This window comes from Terrapene carolina, unplaced genomic scaffold, assembly GCF_002925995.2.
Source record: "Terrapene carolina triunguis isolate 2854851 unplaced genomic scaffold, T_m_triunguis-2.0 Scaffold211, whole genome shotgun sequence".
In the NCBI taxonomy this organism is placed as follows: domain Eukaryota; kingdom Metazoa; phylum Chordata; order Testudines; family Emydidae; genus Terrapene; species Terrapene triunguis.
The window spans coordinates 36,431,260-36,449,349 of record NW_020664562.1 but is presented as its reverse complement, the minus strand read 5'-3'; the positions used below and the strand labels follow the sequence as shown (position 1 = coordinate 36,449,349).

Sequence of the window (18,090 nt, the reverse complement as noted above, 5' to 3'; positions counted from 1 at the left end):
TTCCATTTCAAAGAAAGGACCAAGAGGACTAGGCCAAAGGAGCTCAAACTTCATGAAGAAGTAGAGGTTTCCTCCTTTTTGCCACAATACCTTCCTGTTCGCCCACCCACATAGCAGTCCTGTTATCCCGCCTCCACAGAGACACTGTTAATGAAGGGTGACTCAGTAACTGGCAAGAAATGTATCCATTTCAAAACAAAGCCCATGCTCAGGAGTCAAAATGGAAAACCAGTTGCTGTTTTCAAAGGACTGGTTGGGCAGTCAAATTCTTATGGTGCTAATCCTACACATGCACCCACAGTCAGAGGGGACCCTGATGCAGCAGCCTAGCGTATTTCTGCCATATTAGGAGATAGAGATCAGAATTTGGGGAACTGACACAGAGGGTACAGACACTGTCTGCTACACAGCCCTGCAGGGGCTTCCCGTGTACCACCAAAAAGTTTTGGGAGGCAAATTCTGTGGCTCCATGATTGCTGTGAGAGAATGGCAGAAGGGTCTAGTCACGCACACATAGGAGGAATGTATCAGCTATGCAGACTATTGCAGAACAAAGACTGCAACAGAGGTTCAAGAGCAGCTCTGCTGCCACATTGGCTTGGCTAAGAGTGGGGAAGGAAGGAAAATGGATCCACAGGGTTGGCAATCTAGCACATGGCCAGTTTACCCAGGCTTTGCATGAGGCATACATTTTGGCCTAAATCTTACAAGTTGTCTGGATCACAGCGAGTTACTCCTCTACTCACTTTTCCAGCAGGACAGGAGCGCGTGTCATCATCGTGATCCGTCTCCAATACCAAACCATGATGATGAAGATGCTGGGCGTGAGGAAGGTTTTCATTGCAAACCACACCTTTGTAAAACCTCCATTTTGATGGATACTCTGAGGAGACAAGTTTAAACATGGCAGCTGTACAATATTTAACTTTCCTTATTTACAGACAAGATCAGATTTGCATTATCCTGTTATAGTCACAGGGCCTGACAGAAATTGCAATAGTCTAAACTACAACCACTTAATATTAAAGAGCATTGCTTGTGAAATGCACAGCTGAACTGTTGGACAAAATGGAAAGAGCTGTACACTGCTGTTTAATGGGTGTCCTGACCATTCAGTCCAAGTAGAATTTTTAGGACTCCTGATAACTAATGCAAATATTCCACCACTTCAATTTCCAAATAACCAGAAATTGATAAAAAACAGATTCTTATTACTGGTGTTTGATAGGTATATTTTTGCATACCATTTAATCAATGAAAGTTGCCATGCATTTAAACAAAATTAATTTATTCTAACATGAAAATTAGTCAACTTAATATTAAATGCAGAATGAGGATATACATGATGGAAACCCCGATAAATACTCGGAGCTAATAGGCAAATTGATCATTGCTCCAGAAATAGCGCCGCTCAAAAGCCAAAAACAGTGAGAGGAGAGGGACTAGCTCTACTGCATGAAATGGTGGTAAACAGGAGAACTATTTAGGCTCTCAGCACCTTGATGGACAAAATTATTTAAGACTGAAATGAGGCAGAGACAAGGACACATAACACATTTAAATTAAAATCAAAGGTGACATGATTAAAGGGGTTTCCTCTTCAAGTGCTATTATTCCAGATCTCTTATTTCCTCTCATCCCTTATTTTAAGTTCTATGCCTAAAGTGGCCATGTGATAGGAGGCATATTTTTCCAGTTAAATTAAACTCTGATCCAAAGCCAGACTGTAGGCAATAGAAAAATGTTAGTCAGGCATAATAAAATTGCCTGCTTCTGGAGTCAGTCAAGGAAGCAATTACCAGTAGACCAGAATAGCAGTGAATTATCCCACTAGTGTAGTCAGCATGGTGGGAAAGGGGAGGGATAATAGCTAGAGAATAGTAATAGAAGAGATCCAGTGGGAATTGCATTGACAATAAGAATCATACAAGTTTACTGACCTTAGACAATAATATCCTCATTATATTCTTACTAGGGAATAGAGCAATTGGCAATTGTGGTTTTGTACAGAACAGCAAAACTCCTTCCCATTTCTCTATCAGTCATGGGTTACTTTACCACAGCAAAATCATAAACCCAATAAAAGGTTGGATTCTACAAATATCTTCCCACCTTTGACACAGCAGTGAGTCTACATTAAACACCTACTCTAGAGACGGGAGCCCAGAGTAAAGATAGAAATGAGACATGCACACTTACCACCAGGCGAACATCCTTTATTTCCCCAATTCCCACATTAATTAGTTTCCTTTCATTCACAGGGAGTCGAATGTTGAGGAGGTAGAATTTGTGAGCCACAGTTCCAATTTCCATGAAATGGAGTGCATCACAGTCATAGTGTCGGCCTTCATGCTCTATGGTCTAGCGGAATAGTAGAGAGAGGGAAAATGCAAAGGGGTCAGCTTTGATCACTTTTATTTGGACTTCAGAGATGATAAATCGATAGTTGTAAAGCAGCAACTAGTCCTTCCAGGGACTCTAATTTGGAGATGTACAGCACAGACTTAGTTTCATCACATCCCAACCTTTCCCCTTTTAGGGAACCAGGAAGTACTAATAAATATAAAAAGAAAGCAAATCCACATGGAGAAGCAGCTCAATTTATATTTTCAGAGACAACTGGTTGATACATAGTGATGAGAACATGTTGAGCCCTTTTCTTCCTGAACAGTGACAGTTTGCCTCAATACTATAGCTTTTGCCAGTTTTAATCCGTGGCCAAAAAGAAGTTCATGGGTGTCACTATGCTATAGCTACTCAGAACTTCCTGTGGTAGCAAGGGTAGGTTACAAATAATCTTGGTCTGGCTTTTCCGAATGGAGATAAAGGAGACTCTCAGTTAGCAGAACAGGGCCTGACACATGGTTGAACAGTTCCAGTTCCATCCAGTAGAGTTTAGTGGTGCACATTAATGCTGCAATTAACTGACTAGTTTAGTCAGTAATATCAGTACTGTTAAATTATTCCAATTGTTTCACAGCACAGATCACTACAATCCAATCAAGTGTACTTAGGCATGTTCATTTTTAAAGTTATTTTATTGTGTAGCAGTTTTAGAATGTAAGTCATGCATTTTTAATGTTCAATTTTCACACAGAATGACTTATAAATAAGTACCGGTAGTGAATAGAGTAAGTAAGAGAAATCTGATTTAGACCCCTAGATGTAAAGTCTGTAATTGATATTTAATGCATTAAGCATTTAGACAAAAAAATGTAAGCAGGAAGTAGTTATGCAGCATCTAATATTCAAATATCAGATGCTAAGCAGGGATAATAGGTCTAATCAATTAACCAGCATTGTTTGTCAAACTGCCAGCAAAACTCTATTAATAGATCAATTACTGCTTAATATTTATCAGGGTAGATTGATTTAAAAAAACTATGCTTTTCACTTGGTCACTTAAATCATGCTTAAAATAACTGATTTTAATCAACCTCTCCATTTGTACTTCAGTTAATTTTCTAAAGAAAGGTACATTTTCATTGGTTGATATAGCCATTAAAACATGTTTATTTACAATTAGAGCCTTTACATTAGACTGGTACTTTTTTGCTACCTAGGAGGATAAACAAAAGGTATATAGTTATAGTGTAAGCACTTATATAGGTTGATATTTTTCAGATTTTTAGTATGTTAGAAAATGGTGACGGATATATTCCTTATTTACTGGACAATTGAAGTTGTACTCATGTGTGTTGATCTGCATTAGGGTGGCTATTGGAGTTTCATTAAAACAACTGCACAAAAAGTGTGCTTTTATTAAACAAAAACAACCTTAAATGTTTTGGATACATAATCTTCTCTTATCACAAGATGTTTCACATTTACAACTAAATGATTTATTAAAGGAACAGAGGAATTAGCTGCAGTAAGTGAATCAAAACTATTTCAGGTGAGCCTGGGAAAATTTTCAAATATGCTTAAGTGAAAGTGTCTTGACCTTAACTTCCTACTCACCTGAGGGGTTGCTCTATACTAGAAAGTTAGGTCAACCTAGATGCATTGCTTAGGGGTGTGTAAAAGTCACACCTGAGAGACAGAGTTAAGATGACTAAGCCACACAATGTAGACAGCACTTCAGATGACCTAGCTACTACCTCTCAGGGTATGTCTTCACTACCAGCTGGATCGGCAGGCAGCGATCGATCCAGCAGGGAAATCGATTTATCACTTCTAGTCTAGATGCGATAAATCAATCCCCGAGCGCTCTCCCGTCGGCTTCTGTACTCCAGCTCGGCGAGAGGCGCAGGCAGAATTGACGGGTGAGCAGCAGCAGTTGACACCACGCTAAGTCGATCTAAGTACGTCACCTTCCACTACGTTATTCACATAGCTGAAGTTGCTTAACTTAAAATCGATCCCACCCCGTGTAGACCAGGCCTCAGAGGTGGATTTACTTCAGCAACAGAACCCTCCCTGCTGTCACTGTAGTGTCTCCACTGCCACGGTACAGTGTTTCTAGTGTAGACATACCTACCCGTGGTCTCATTTTCAAGAGACTGTTTTCAAAGTTTTTCAAACTTAACTAGGAGATCTGATCCCCTCCCTTGTGTTTTTATTCACAGCCTGGAAGAGACAGACAAGTTTTCCTATTTTAACTCCCAATTGATTTTTCAACCTCACAAGAATTAGTTCACATGAAGAAAATACTCTGTGCCTGCAGAAGAGACTATTGCTGTCAAAAGCTGGTTTAGAACTTCAACGAACTATGGTTCCAAGTGCTTGGCTAGTGATTTAAATCAGTTAAGTGGTGTGACTTTCTTTAAAAGATCAGCAGCAAACATTCACTGCTTGAATGGCTCATCTCCAGCCCTTCAATTTATTATGGTTGGCATGATTGATGGGTGAATATTTAGATGCCGATGTCATAGTAATATGATCTTCAGCAGTTAGGCATCTATCCTGATACTCTGGTTCAGAATATTTGCAAGAAAATTAAGTGCTTAATCCATCCACTTCTTTACTGCCTGAAAACAGCATCAGCAATACAGCAACACTTTTTATTTCCATAGCCTTGGGTAACTGCAGAAACTGAATATACTGAATCCCACCGCTTACATTTTCCCTTACATTCGACGTTGCCTACTTTGGCTGTGATAGTTCCATCTATTTTGCCATGCTTTTCTTCATAACTTGTCATCGGAATGGGCCAGTTCTTAACAAACAGCTGACCGAATTCCATCATACATCTTGGGGGAGAATTAGTTTGCATCCTCCTGCTCTCTTCAGTGAAGTTGAGACAAAAGTGGTTGTTATGGAAGTATCTTGTAATTTCAACATGATTTTCCTTTATTCCTAGATTTGTACTTGGCTAAAAGATGCCTCAAATGAGCACTGCACCCATATGTCAAGTTTCAGGTTCCCTTTGCTATCTTATCTTTGCGATGTTTGCAGCATTGACTGTGACAAAGCTACACACTTGAATTTTTGTTCAGCTTGTTACAGCTTCATGAGAAACTAGATGGGCTCATTGAATGATCCTGATGAGAGGATATATGATGGTGTTTCCTGGAATCAGAGGCCAGGTCCCAATGCCTGCGATGACTTTGCCTTGTGCACAATAACGCAGCCCCAGAGTCCTCCACAGGATCACGCCCTTAATACAGTACATGATCTGTTTGTGCCACATTTATAAAAAACTACCTCGAAAGTTAGAATTGGGGAAAAATATCCTTCATATAGAAAAGAAGACTAACTCAGAGTTTTAGATGGAGGTTCCATCAGGGATTCAGCATATTTAAATAATAGTTTAGCCTTAAAACGTATTTTGTATTAAATTCAGATTTCGTTTTAAAAACAGATTTAAAAAAGTTTGATTTTTTCAAAAAATTTTATCGACCCTGATATTTACCACTTTTACTTAAATACAGTTATTTTATGCATTATTCCTGCTTATATATGCAAAGTGGCCATTAAATATAAACTCAATACAATCCCTCAACATCCTCAATCTCTGCCCCGCAGTCATTCTTTACCCTTCTCCTTAACCTCTCGCTCTCCTCTGGCTCTTTCCTCTCACAATACAAGCATACTTTAGTCTCTCCCATCTTCAAAAATATCCTTGACCCCACTTGCCTCTCCAGCTCCTACTTCATCCACCCCCTTCATCCCCAAGCTCATCAATCAGATGTGCTGTCTACAAGCCCTGCAGGGAGTGTCTCTTCCAATTCCATTCTAGAACTTCTCCAAGAAAGCTTCCACCACTTGCACTTCACTGAAACAGCTCTCAGTCCTCTAATGACCTCTTCCTACCCGAATTAGAACTGATTCTCCATTCTCAGTCTCCTTGACCCATTGGCCACCTTCAAGAGGAGCAGCATGGTTAGCTATGCTGAAGTTGTTGTCCTGTCTTGTGACTCCGTCCTTTCCAGGTTCTCCCTCTCTCCGATCAGCCTTCTGCATGTCATTTGAAAGATCCTTTTCCAACTTCAGGAGGAGGGAGGGAGGGTGGGCAGGTCCCACAGGGCTTTGCCCAGGTCTTTTCCCTCTATATCTTGCCTCTTGGAACTTGCATTTGTGAATGAGTGAGATTGCCACCATCATTTCTTTGCTGCTGCTCTCTCTATTTTAGAGAGTAAAATCTTAGCCTCTCTTTCAGACATATCCTCATTGGACTTCCAGCTGTCAGCTTAAGCTCAACATGACCAACACAGAGTTAAGCACTCTAGATAAACACACATCCTCACATCCAGGCTACGTTTTGTCAGTTCTTCCTGTGTAATATCTTGAAGATACAGCCTCTCCATCCGCACATCTAAGATTCTTGTCCAGATCTTCAAACACCCTCTCCACTGCATTTGTCAAGGCCAATCTTGCCCCACTTATATCCATTCAAAAAACACTGCTGCAAAGGTCATTTTCCTGACTCATCATTTTGTCCAAATCACCCAGTATTTGCATCCCTCGCTGGCTGCTCCTTTTCCATGCATCAAACGCAAGAGTACTTGTCTTCACTTTCCTAGTCAATTCTGCCAATTGCCAGCTTTTGATGCCCATGTGTTCAGTTTTTGAATGAACACCTTCATGCTTTCTCCCCACACTGCTTCTTACTCCTGGAAATAGTTCCCTACAAACACCTGCAAAGCTACCTCATTGATCTCTTTCAAATTCTTAGTTAAAGCTCTCCTTTGCCATCAAGCCTACTCATACCCACAACCTCCAAAACCACCACCCAACTTGACAATGGACAGTCAGCTGGTACAACACCACTGCCGATCATGTTAATACTATCTCATTATTTCCTGGTGCTTCCCCCATCCGTCTGTTACATCTACCAATTATTTCTGGTCTTACAGGGCTGTGAACTGAGGCAGGGATTAACTTTTTGTTTTGTGTTTGTACAGCACCCAGCACAGTGGGGCCCCGGTCCCAAACAGGACTCTCGTACACGAATTCAACCACCACCATGGATGTGATTTGCTGCAGGAAATGCCTTTTCAGACTCCTCACCAGGAGCACAAAGAGCTGGAGTCACAGTTATCTTCCCCCAAATACTAGAATCACAAAATGGAAAAAAGTTACCTTTCCTTCTCCTTCCCACCTCCCCTACTATTACTCAACCTCAGGTACCCACTCACGCAACCGACCAAGTCACAATTGTTAGTCGTGTCCACAACTCCTTATTGTAGTAGGAATCTCCCCCCTCCCCCCCAAACAAAATTTTGTTCATGACACTTTTTCCTTCCAGAACATAGTGATTTAAACAAAATCAACCACCACCATTATTTCTTAAAATAGACTTAAAAACGCATTACAAATCAATGTAGACCCCAGGATTAGTGACGACTTGGGATCCCAATTTCATTCCTTAGAGAACACACACAGTCACTCTTGCCTTGGAATCTTTGAAATCCGATTTTATTGGCACCATTCCCCTCTGCAACTCCCATCCACTTACTGTACACCCAACAGAAACCTGGTAATGCTGAAAGCTGTTAGAATTGTGTCCAGTTGCAAAGAACTCATAGAAACCAGCAATACCTACTTTTGGAGAGGCAAAAGAACATTTTAGCTTTCGGGTCTCTATCGCATGTGCCATTTCTTTCCATTCACTGAACATGTCATCACGATAGGCCAAGGACACATCAAGCGTAACTTCTGCATTGTCTTCTGCAAGAGTAACAACCAAGCTTATTATGAAAGGAGCAGTATGCAACAAAAAAGGTGCAAGAATAAATATTTCAGAACATATAAAGGATAAACTGATTTACATATGGTGATAGAAATCCCTCCATTCCGACTCATATGGATATTTACCCTCTATAGGATGTTTATCTGTTCTCCAGTAGGAGTCCTAGAAGTCCAGGGTGACCAATCTTTATTGGTCATGAGTGTTGGGTATTCTTTTCTATTCTTGCTAACTTGTAGTCTTATGTAACACCGGTCCTAGGGCACACACATGATCCAGCATCCTATGTCAAGGCTCTGCTGCCTCATGACTCCATGACCGCAATTGAATTTGTATTATAGTGATCGATGAAATCAGAACTCACTCAATAACGGGCCCTACCCCACTTCCTGTGTGTGCAGGAGCTTATATTAAGTATTGTAAGATAGAACATGTTAAAAAAAAAAAAGCCACCTTAAATGGACATTCTCTTCTGCTTTTCTCCCACTGTTATTCTTTTCGTGTCCATTTTCATCATTTCTAATGTCTTTCTCAGAAGATAATCTTTCTTCACTGCACACTTCGAAGCAGATGCAGAAAGTGCACAGGCCTGGAGCAGTAGTAGTTCAAAGTACAGGTTACCACAAACAGCATCTGCTTTGAAATTCCCTAGAAGTGGAAGGTGGCATGGTTGCCAACAGACCAGATCAGAAATCTCACCACGTGATAAGTTGCCATATGCATTCCATCTAGTCTACCCCATTGAAGAGGTTTAGAAAGGCCATTTATATACAAACCATGAACAGAGATGTTGTGCAAAAGGGATCTCAAAACAAAAATCCACCTAATCCCACCTCACTTATATAGTTCACATGGGAGCAGATTGACAAGGAACTCTGCACCCAACCTATTCTTTTGAATCTCTGGCCCCAACCATGGATGCTGTGCTCTTTTGAGAAACTGGCCTTTACAGTTTACAAAGGATGATATTTCAAATCTACAACAGAATAAGAACAGATTCTTGAAGCTCTGCTTGGCCTACGCATGTGTCATCTTTTTCAGAGTTATGTTTTTGTTGGGATTATGTAATGGTACACTCATACAGAATGCTGGGAAGGGGTGTGGATGGGTTTGTGGTTTAGACTTGCTATTTATAGTGTGTTTGGAGGTGGCTCTCTCAAGCTTTAATGTGGACGCCAACATGGTTTTTTCTGAGCTGTTTTTGTCGCATGTGTGATCTGTGTCTTCCAGATTGATCAGGAGTTCTGATACCCCAGAGCCATCTTTGCATTAGTTAAGCTTCCTTGAAATATGAATACACGAGCTCAGGTCCACTGTTTTAGCGTTTCAGCAAATAATGGCTAAATAGTCCAGTCAAACTGGGCCCCAAAAGCCCACCCACACACCCCATTTTACAAAACTATAAAAACGGGACTATTCAGGACTTCATTTTTGCAAACTGTTCCCACTGGAACTGAAGTGGTTTTTAAACACTAAAACACTGCTGCACTATCACTGGTCATGAAAACCAGAAAGCAAAAAACTAGTATATTTTTGTCCAAGCCAAGAAAAATGCCAAAGAAGTAAAATCCAGAATATATTTGACTTTTCAAGTTTTCAGAGTTTTATTAAGCAATAGTCTGGGATTACTCCACCCATCAGAGATGCAACCTGACTGAAGTGTCCCTTCAAAATTGACAAGAACAGAAAGGTTCTTACACACCAATACAGTATAAAGAAAAAAAGACTTGGATTCCCCACCTGAGTGCACTAATGACTCCTTTCACTGAAACCAGCTATTTTTGGGGGAGAAAAAAAATTAAATTTCTGCTACTTTAACCGTGAAAGGTTTGTAACTCTACCTGTATTGGCTATACTAACACCCTTAGACAGTTAACTGTTCTTTCATACTTTTTGTTCAACTGGATAACATTCCTGATGTTCTTGCAGATAAAAAAACCCAAAACAAAAAACAGGAACCATGTATATAGTTAACATACTGTAGCATGGTGTGGAAATTGGAGCAAAAGCAGACACCACACTATGTTTGGCCACAAGACAAGGGAATGGTTTTAAAACTGGATGTCAGACACAGGTCTCAATAGTCAACAAGACAGATCATTGGAGGAATGAACAAAGACTCCCCATCAACATATTACTCGCTTCTTGTAGCGCCCAATACACAGTATGTGCTTTCTAAACAGAAAGAAGGCACAATATCGGTCCTGAGGAACTTATACTTTAAGTTAGAGAGGTGAACTGAGAAAGGGGCACTGGAAAAAGATACAACGTACAAAGGTAGTCAAAATTGTGTTTCTTTGGTTAGTTGGTATAAGTTAGTTGCCTATGAGGAATTTAGCATGGCAAAAAATTGAGTCTTCAAGGAGGGATTTAAATATAGAGGGTAGGGACCTTGCAGATGAAGTCACAAGAAATATTAAGACCTCTAAACAAAAAGGTCTCACCCAACTGGCCCTCTCATATTCCATGAAGGGCTCATCTTCTGGTGGTCTTTTGTCTTCTCTACTCCTGGCTTTTGGGTGCCCTCACTCCAGATCCACATGGAGTGCTCTTTGGGCTCAGACAGCTGCAGGATGGGAATAGAGCCCATTCAAGATAGCGCCAGGTACTTTTAGGGATGACAATAAGGAGCCCATCCCCCAAAACATATTCAGAACCAGGATAATAGGCAACACCTTCAAGGCTTTGGAGAGGCAGCCACACATCCTTCTTATAAAAGGGAATTAAAAAGAGTCATGTATCGGAAGGGAAAGGTAGAGAGGAGTGGAAGACGGGGTAGTATCTTCTTCATACTGGAGGTAGAGAGAGAGAGACACCAGGAGAGATTTCTTATTCAGCGGGAGAGAGAGAGAGAGAGACACACACACACACACACACACACACACAGACAGACAGGCAAGGTGCTGCTGAGTACCCATAAATATATTCAGCTTGTCAAAATATCAATGTTCAGGGAGTTAGTTATTCAGTTTCTCCATGTTGCATAGAACTCTCCAGTTTTCAGAACCATGTATGGCTGCAAAAAACTGAGGTGGGTGGGGTCACACACAAACATGGTATCCGCCACCTCCTTTAGTGTCAAAACAGGAGACTGGCCAGGCACCTATAACAGGCTACCGTATATAGTTAAGATTCAGATTAAGCATGTGTAGTTGCGAGGGTTTCCCTTCCACTTCCCCCACTGCATGCTCAGACTAGATGAACCTTCCATAGATGCACAGGACACTTGTGCACAAAAAAGGTGGCTATGCAATTCCATTGTCAACGTAACAGGATGCTGTATGGATAATGGAGATTTCAGATTTCACATCCTCATATAGCACCTCAGTTGTCAATACCAAGAGGTGGTGAATAATAATCTCACCTGCCCCACTGGATTATTTTGAAACACTCTCTAAATGAGAAAATAAACTTGTTTATACAGTAGGCAGTGTGCCAAGGAGGATTGTCTCCTGGTACACACGTTCTCCTAAGGCTTCCAACCAGTCACAGACTTCTCCATGACAGTTTCATGGACATCCATAAGGTAACTCAGGTCACAACTACAAGAGCCCTAAAGAAAGACGATTTAGCTCTCCTTGCATTCCCCATGTCACAGCTCAAGATGTCTGGGATTTTGAGGCTAGAGATTCAAAGGCTATGAGCTTTCACCCAATTCCCTTTAAACTGTTAGTACAGATATCTTCACTCACAAAAAACAGTCTAAAAATAGGGAAGTCATTTCACAGAATGACAGGTCTGTGCCAGCTGCATACTAATAGAACAACCTGGAAAGACACTAGCAACTAGGAAAAACTGTCAGTTTTTGCATTAGCAGACAGCTAACAAAGGATGGAAGTACAAGCCAGCCAACCTAGGAAGAGAAAAGGGCCAGCTCATACAAATCTCAGTAGGAGCATACAGGGCTAGACGGGCTATGGTGTGATCTCCTTCAGAAAAAAAGAAGTGGTGATGGTAATCTTTTCCTCCATGCTGACAATACTGGAAACTTAAGTTATTCGCATCTATTAGGATTTTTAAGATTCACTTAAAATGTGTCTCCTCATCCTCCCCCCCCACCCCCAATTTTTTTTTTTTTTTTTTTTAAATTAGGCTGAAAGTGGTTTAAGCCCTTCACAAGACACTTAGGGAATGTTATAGGTAAAGTCACGCCATTGATTTTCCGTGTAATAAAATGCTGCTGCCACCACCTCCTGCTTATAAAGCACATGTCATATACAGATTTCAAATATTTTCCTCATTTTATACACGTTGAAATGGAGGCAGAGATGTCAAGTGACTTGGCCAAGTTTACAGCAGGAGTTGGGAATAAAACCAAGTCCAAGTTCACTAAGTGTGAATAGAAGTAAATCAGTTCTCTGCATAAGAGGTTAAATATAAAGCAGTCTGAGGAGGAGTGCTAATGTTCATTATTACAGATCAGTGTACAATGGTCCAGTCTTCCAGGTAATGTACAAGAGGTGAAGCTTGATAAACAAGAAAGTCCTATGTCCAAGGTGGTACAGCAGACAAAAAAAAAAAAAAAAAAAAAAAAAAAAAAAAAATACTGTGTCCAGTGATACAGCACATTACCTCTCCTTCATGAAGCATTCAGCTATAACCAATGTGGTGGTGGCGGCAAGATGTGCAGGCAGTTATTTCTATTACTTAAGACTAGAGAGGACTGAGGATTGGAAACTTAAGTTGAAGGACTTAAATTACGAGAACAACAGATAGAATCTAATGCAAATCTATTAAGCAAGTAAAAGAGGATTTAAGTCATTGTTGGAAGTGTATCCAACTTGGAATATTACCTGCTGAAGGCAAAGTTACTGCCGAAGGATCAAAAGGCCAGAATACATGAAAGTTTAGAAGTGCATAAGTGCAGGCAATGGCTGGGCTAAGTTGAGGCATATGTACTGTAGGTCAGCCAAGAAACAGTTGGTTTGAAACCAGGTGTTATATGGTGGAATGAGCACTGATGAGCTGAGTGGCATTTTACCCATTCCAAAAAAAAAGTTTCCAGTGTTCTCCAACTCAATGACAGGAATAAGATCTAATTGCACAGTAATAGAGTAACACTTCAAGTTTCAAAAGAAGCCTTTTGTGCTGACTCTTAAACAAGCGATTTCTTGTGGTCAGAAACCAGATCACCACCAATGCTCCCCCCCTAATTCTACCTCACTTTCAAGGTTGCTGGCAGCCAGCTAAATGTCAGATTACTGCATACAAACATTCCCTCAGAGAGTGCCATCCATCGTCCTGGTAACTAAGCTCTTTCAACAGCTGTGTTATTGATGGAGACTGGCCAATGTTATTCACACAGAGCATTTGTTTCATACAGCTTATGTGAATGAGACTTATTGCACTAAGATAAGACTGGAATTCTATTTGCAGTCGTTACCTGCTTGACCAATTAAATGAAATATGCATGGCGTATTTCAGTAGCCAAATACAGACCATTTTAACCAGTTCAGACTTCTTTGGCAGATTTCTCCATGCTCCCCATCTTTTGCAGAACAGTCAAACTGAGCAAGAGCATTTGTTGTTTTCAGTATTTGAGTAAACATTGCATTAAAAGGAATAGTCTGTTTAGACCCAGAAATTAGCCTTTTTTAGAGAAAAGCCAAGCTCAGGCAGCTTTCCATGTGAGTTGACAGACATAAGAGCAAACTGCTTTTTCTAAGTATCTGGATCCTTATCAAAGACCTAAAACACATTTATAAAGATGTGCATGAATAAGGCCTTCCTTTCTTCCAAAGGGTGTAATACCAGCATTCCTGAAGGCATATTTTAGGGCTACCCAGTTTGTGTTGCTTTGAGAAAAATAAACCATCTTACACAGAGTCCACTTGGGGCCACAGTGTCATGACCAGCATTTCATTCTACCACAGGAAAGCCCCTGTTTAGTCAATGACCAAGTTCTGAAGTTGTTTGACTGACATACATGCCTGACTCGTGGTATTCTAGTCAGTGATGCCTAGTGAGCAAGCAGAGTAATACTAATTAAACTGTGGTAGAACTATGACAGTCTCCCATTATCCTTGCCCTGTGGCTCAAGTGGCAAAATTTAGAACTTGAACTGGTCAGAGGAAAAGCCTACATCAAAAACAACATGAGTCACTGCAACCTTGTCACTGGAGCCCCACCCCCACCAGGCAAATATTGTATACATACTCCCTCCCAGAACCCTAATATCAGATTCCTCAAAATAATCCAACTCTGCTAGAAAATTTGAGTACAAAGAATTATTGCAAATACACTTTTGTTCAGCTCAAACAGCTTGCAGACCACTAGTGAAAAGAGGTCCTGGCTTTTGCAGTGAAAACTGAAAACCAGTTTAAGCAAGCATCATAAAGTTACAGGGTCACTGCTGAGTACAGATGAACATCCCCCTTATCTTTCTCTGGTTTTCTGATGGTGCCTATGCAGATTTCAGTAGCCTTGAAAAGCTACTTTATAAATGCAAGGGATATGTGCTCACTAAAAGAAAAAAAGTGTAGATTTAATACAGTTGATTTTAGCTTGGTTAGGAGTACTGCTGATTAATTTGTAATAACACTACATAATAATTTGGGACATGGATCTTAGAGGAGTGACTTCCAAACGGTGTCATAATGGAAATCAATCATGCATTTTACCATTGCGAAGTCTTTCAGAATGAGCCCTTATAGGTGGGGCCATTCCTGGTTATCATCCAAAAGTGTAAGGCTACTACATCCAGTAACAGAAAGGAGAGGATAGATTCATGTTCATTTCTGTTTTAATCTTACTCTTGTTGAGTGATCTCAAGGTGACGTTCAATCATATGAAAGAGTCCACTCCATATTTGTGCTCGCAAAACTGAGGTTTGGAGGGTGAGGGAGTAAAGAAAAAGGCCATTTCTGATTGCAGATCAGAATTATGCTTCAGCATTCTTTGTTGGGAGGGAGAAGAAGAAGAAGAAGAAGAAGAAGAGAGTTCCTTATGCTAGCTTTCCTTCCTTTAACATGCTAGAGCTGTCCCTTCCCCACAATTTATTTTTCAAGGAGAAGGGGCCTCCCTAGCTCACACAAAATTTTAAATAACTAACTGACTATTCTTTCCACTGACCATTCCAGCACTAGCATACTGCTTAATAGCCCATCCTGTAAAATGCTGCACGTCAGATTAAAATGTCACCATCTTGTTAGCATCACTACCCCAGTATAGTTTCTGGAACTTTAAAAAAAAAAAAAAAACACCACACACTTTCTCCCATGCAGAGGGAGATAGTGGACCTCAACTAGTGAGCTTTGTTTTATGGTTCAAATCCTAGTTCCACTAAGTCAGTGGATTGTTGCCAGTGGACTTCAGTGGGAGCAGTATTAAAGCCCAAACAGCTTGTTACATAGTAGGATCTGGCAAACGGGGATTTGGAGAAGACATTGCTCTTACCAGGGTTACTCCCTTTTGTATTGTTGGGGGATATTTTGATTTTTCTATGATTAAATACATTTTATACACTGTAAATAATCCATAAATTGACAGACCTTCAGGACATTAAAATTCTCCTTAAGATGATGGTTTCAAAAGGGAACAGTGTTTATACGTTCTCACTGTTAGCACGTACCCCAGCTAGCTCAACTTTGTCTATAGAGACAATTAAAATACATTTTATTTAACTATTTTAAGAGATTTAACCCCCCACCCATACACACGCACACATTCATTCTATGGTCAACGTTTTGTTGTACTGATCAAGCATTTTGGGGGATACATACAAGTGACATACTTATCTCATTATTTTTCTTGAACGCAATGTCCAGCTGCAGGATAACAAGTATGAACTGGAACCAGGGACTCATCTCCTTGGTGGGGAGGGGGATGTGAACAGCAAACACAATGTCATTGGCTTCTATTTGTCTGCTCATTGCCTCGTCAAGATCTCGGATCCTCTCACACTGGTTGGGTCCCCAAGGCATTAGCCACTTGGTTTTGTGGTGGTTTTTCCGTACATCTACACATTTTATTGACATGTAGTGCATAGCCGTAGTGGGACTTGGAGCTGAAATTGAAACAAGCCATATTTTTAGAATCTTTAACATGTTACATGACTAACTGTTTATGAAACCAGATTATCCTCAACCCCAGAGAAAAGTACAGGAGACAAGTTACATCAGGGCAGTCATGGCTATTAGCCTTTTTAAAATACTTTAGGAATCCTTTTAATGTATGCAAGAAGCAACACAGTAGTTAAGTAAAGAAGTTTCTAGGTGAGAAAGTTTTATCCTTGTTCTACTGACTAGGCATGCCAGTGGCACTTTGCATCACATGGTGGAGTAGCCACTGTGACCATGAGGGCCACTTTTAATGAAGACCAACCGGAAGCGAGGTGCAGAACGTAGCAAGTCTATCCACTGGATCAGGCAGTGTTGTCCAACTTATGGCCCTTCAGAGTGACTAAAGAAAATGTGGACTGAAAAGGCATTCTATAAGCTGTATCAGTTGGTACATGGCATAGTGGAAGAACTTGCATAGGTGAATGTGCCACCTATGCATTTCCAGCTTCTTTAGCAGAAAGAGGCAATTACAGATTTTCAAAACCTAGCCTCTTTTCTTGTGCTTGTAATTATTTGAGACAAAGAACTAGCTGGAGGCTCATATTAGACATATTGTTGTCTAATAACTTGCACATCTAGGTACTTGTCCAAGGAGATTTCTAACATAAGGGAGGCCAGGATGAGGCATCATAAAAAAAACAAAAAGCCACACATCCCAGCTTACTTTATCTAGCTAGAATACATATCGCTCCTAGCTCTTACATGCAAAGCCCTTCCTTGCCTTTAGCCTTATTTCTGCAGAGAGAAATTTGAATGCAAGTGGTTTTTAAAATTGCATCAGCATGATTTAGCCAGCTGAATGGATGGAGCTTGAGACTAGACACCATTTGGCTCCATCCACCCCAGTTGGTTAAGCCATGTTAACACATTTTAATCTGAATTAGTTTTCAAAACAGCACTTATGATAACATTACTACTTCTGGATTAACTAGTGACTTCCATTCATGGCAGCAGGTCTCTAATAGACACCATCACTAACAGGAAATTTTGATAGATGGGCTTTACAAACCAAGAGCAAAAGGGTTTATTGCGCTTTTTGTAGCTTGCTAGAAATGCCACCTTAAAAATCTTTGGTCTGTGAGGCTCCCAGTCTTTGCAGTCACTAATTCAAGTTTCTACAGTTGTGCCATACTTGCTTCCTGTGCAGCTGGGGCCAGAGATCTCATTGTGGCCCTTCAACAAGATTTCACAATTTCTTTTCACAACAGTTAGCAACTCGGCCCTGGTCTACACTAGAGAGTTAGGTCAAATTTAGCCACGCTAGGTTGATTTTATAATGGATGCGTCTACACAAGCAACCCTGTTCCGTCGACCTAAAGAGCTCTTAAAATCGACTTCTGTACTCCTCCCCGGCGAAGGGAGTAGCGCTAAAGTTGACCTTACTGGGTTGAATTTGGGGTAGTGCGGACGCAAATTGACGTTATTGGCCTCTGGGAGCTAACCCAGAGTGCTCCAATGTGACCGCTCTGGACACCACTTTCAACTCTGATGCACTAGCCAGGTACACAGGAAAATCCCCAGGAACGTTTGAATTTCATTTCCGGTTTGGTCAGCGTGGGGCGCTCAGCAGCACAGGTGACCATGGAGTCCCCCCAGAATCGCTCCATGCTGGAGCTCGTTTGCGAATGGGAGACACTGGATCGGATTGCTGTATGGGGAGAAGAATCTGTGCAGGCAGAACTCCAATCAAAAAGAAGAAATGCTAATATATATGCCAAAAATCGCACAGGGCATGATGGACAGAGGCTTAGGGACACACAACAGTGCCACGTGAAAGTCAAGGAGCTCAGGCAAGCCTACCAAAAGACAAAGGAAGCAAACGGTCACTCTGGGTCAAAGCCCCATACATGCCGCTTCTATGATCAGTTGTGTGGCATTCTGGGGGGGGGGGGGGGGGGG

General features: G+C 40.9%; 1 protein-coding gene across 1 annotated transcript in view; it reads right to left on the bottom strand.

Moving 5' to 3' along the window:
- Positions 1-18,090, bottom strand: part of LOC113407455 (protein wntless homolog) — a 54,570-nt gene that overhangs the window by 9,605 nt on the left and 26,875 nt on the right. The window contains exons 2-5 of the mRNA XM_026656004.2: positions 15,864-16,136; positions 7,988-8,112; positions 2,200-2,361; positions 747-883 (exon numbers count right to left, since the gene is read on the bottom strand). Of these exons, the coding sequence (XP_026511789.1) occupies positions 747-883; positions 2,200-2,361; positions 7,988-8,112; positions 15,864-16,136 (697 nt within the window). The remainder of the gene's footprint in view (positions 1-746; positions 884-2,199; positions 2,362-7,987; positions 8,113-15,863; positions 16,137-18,090) is intronic.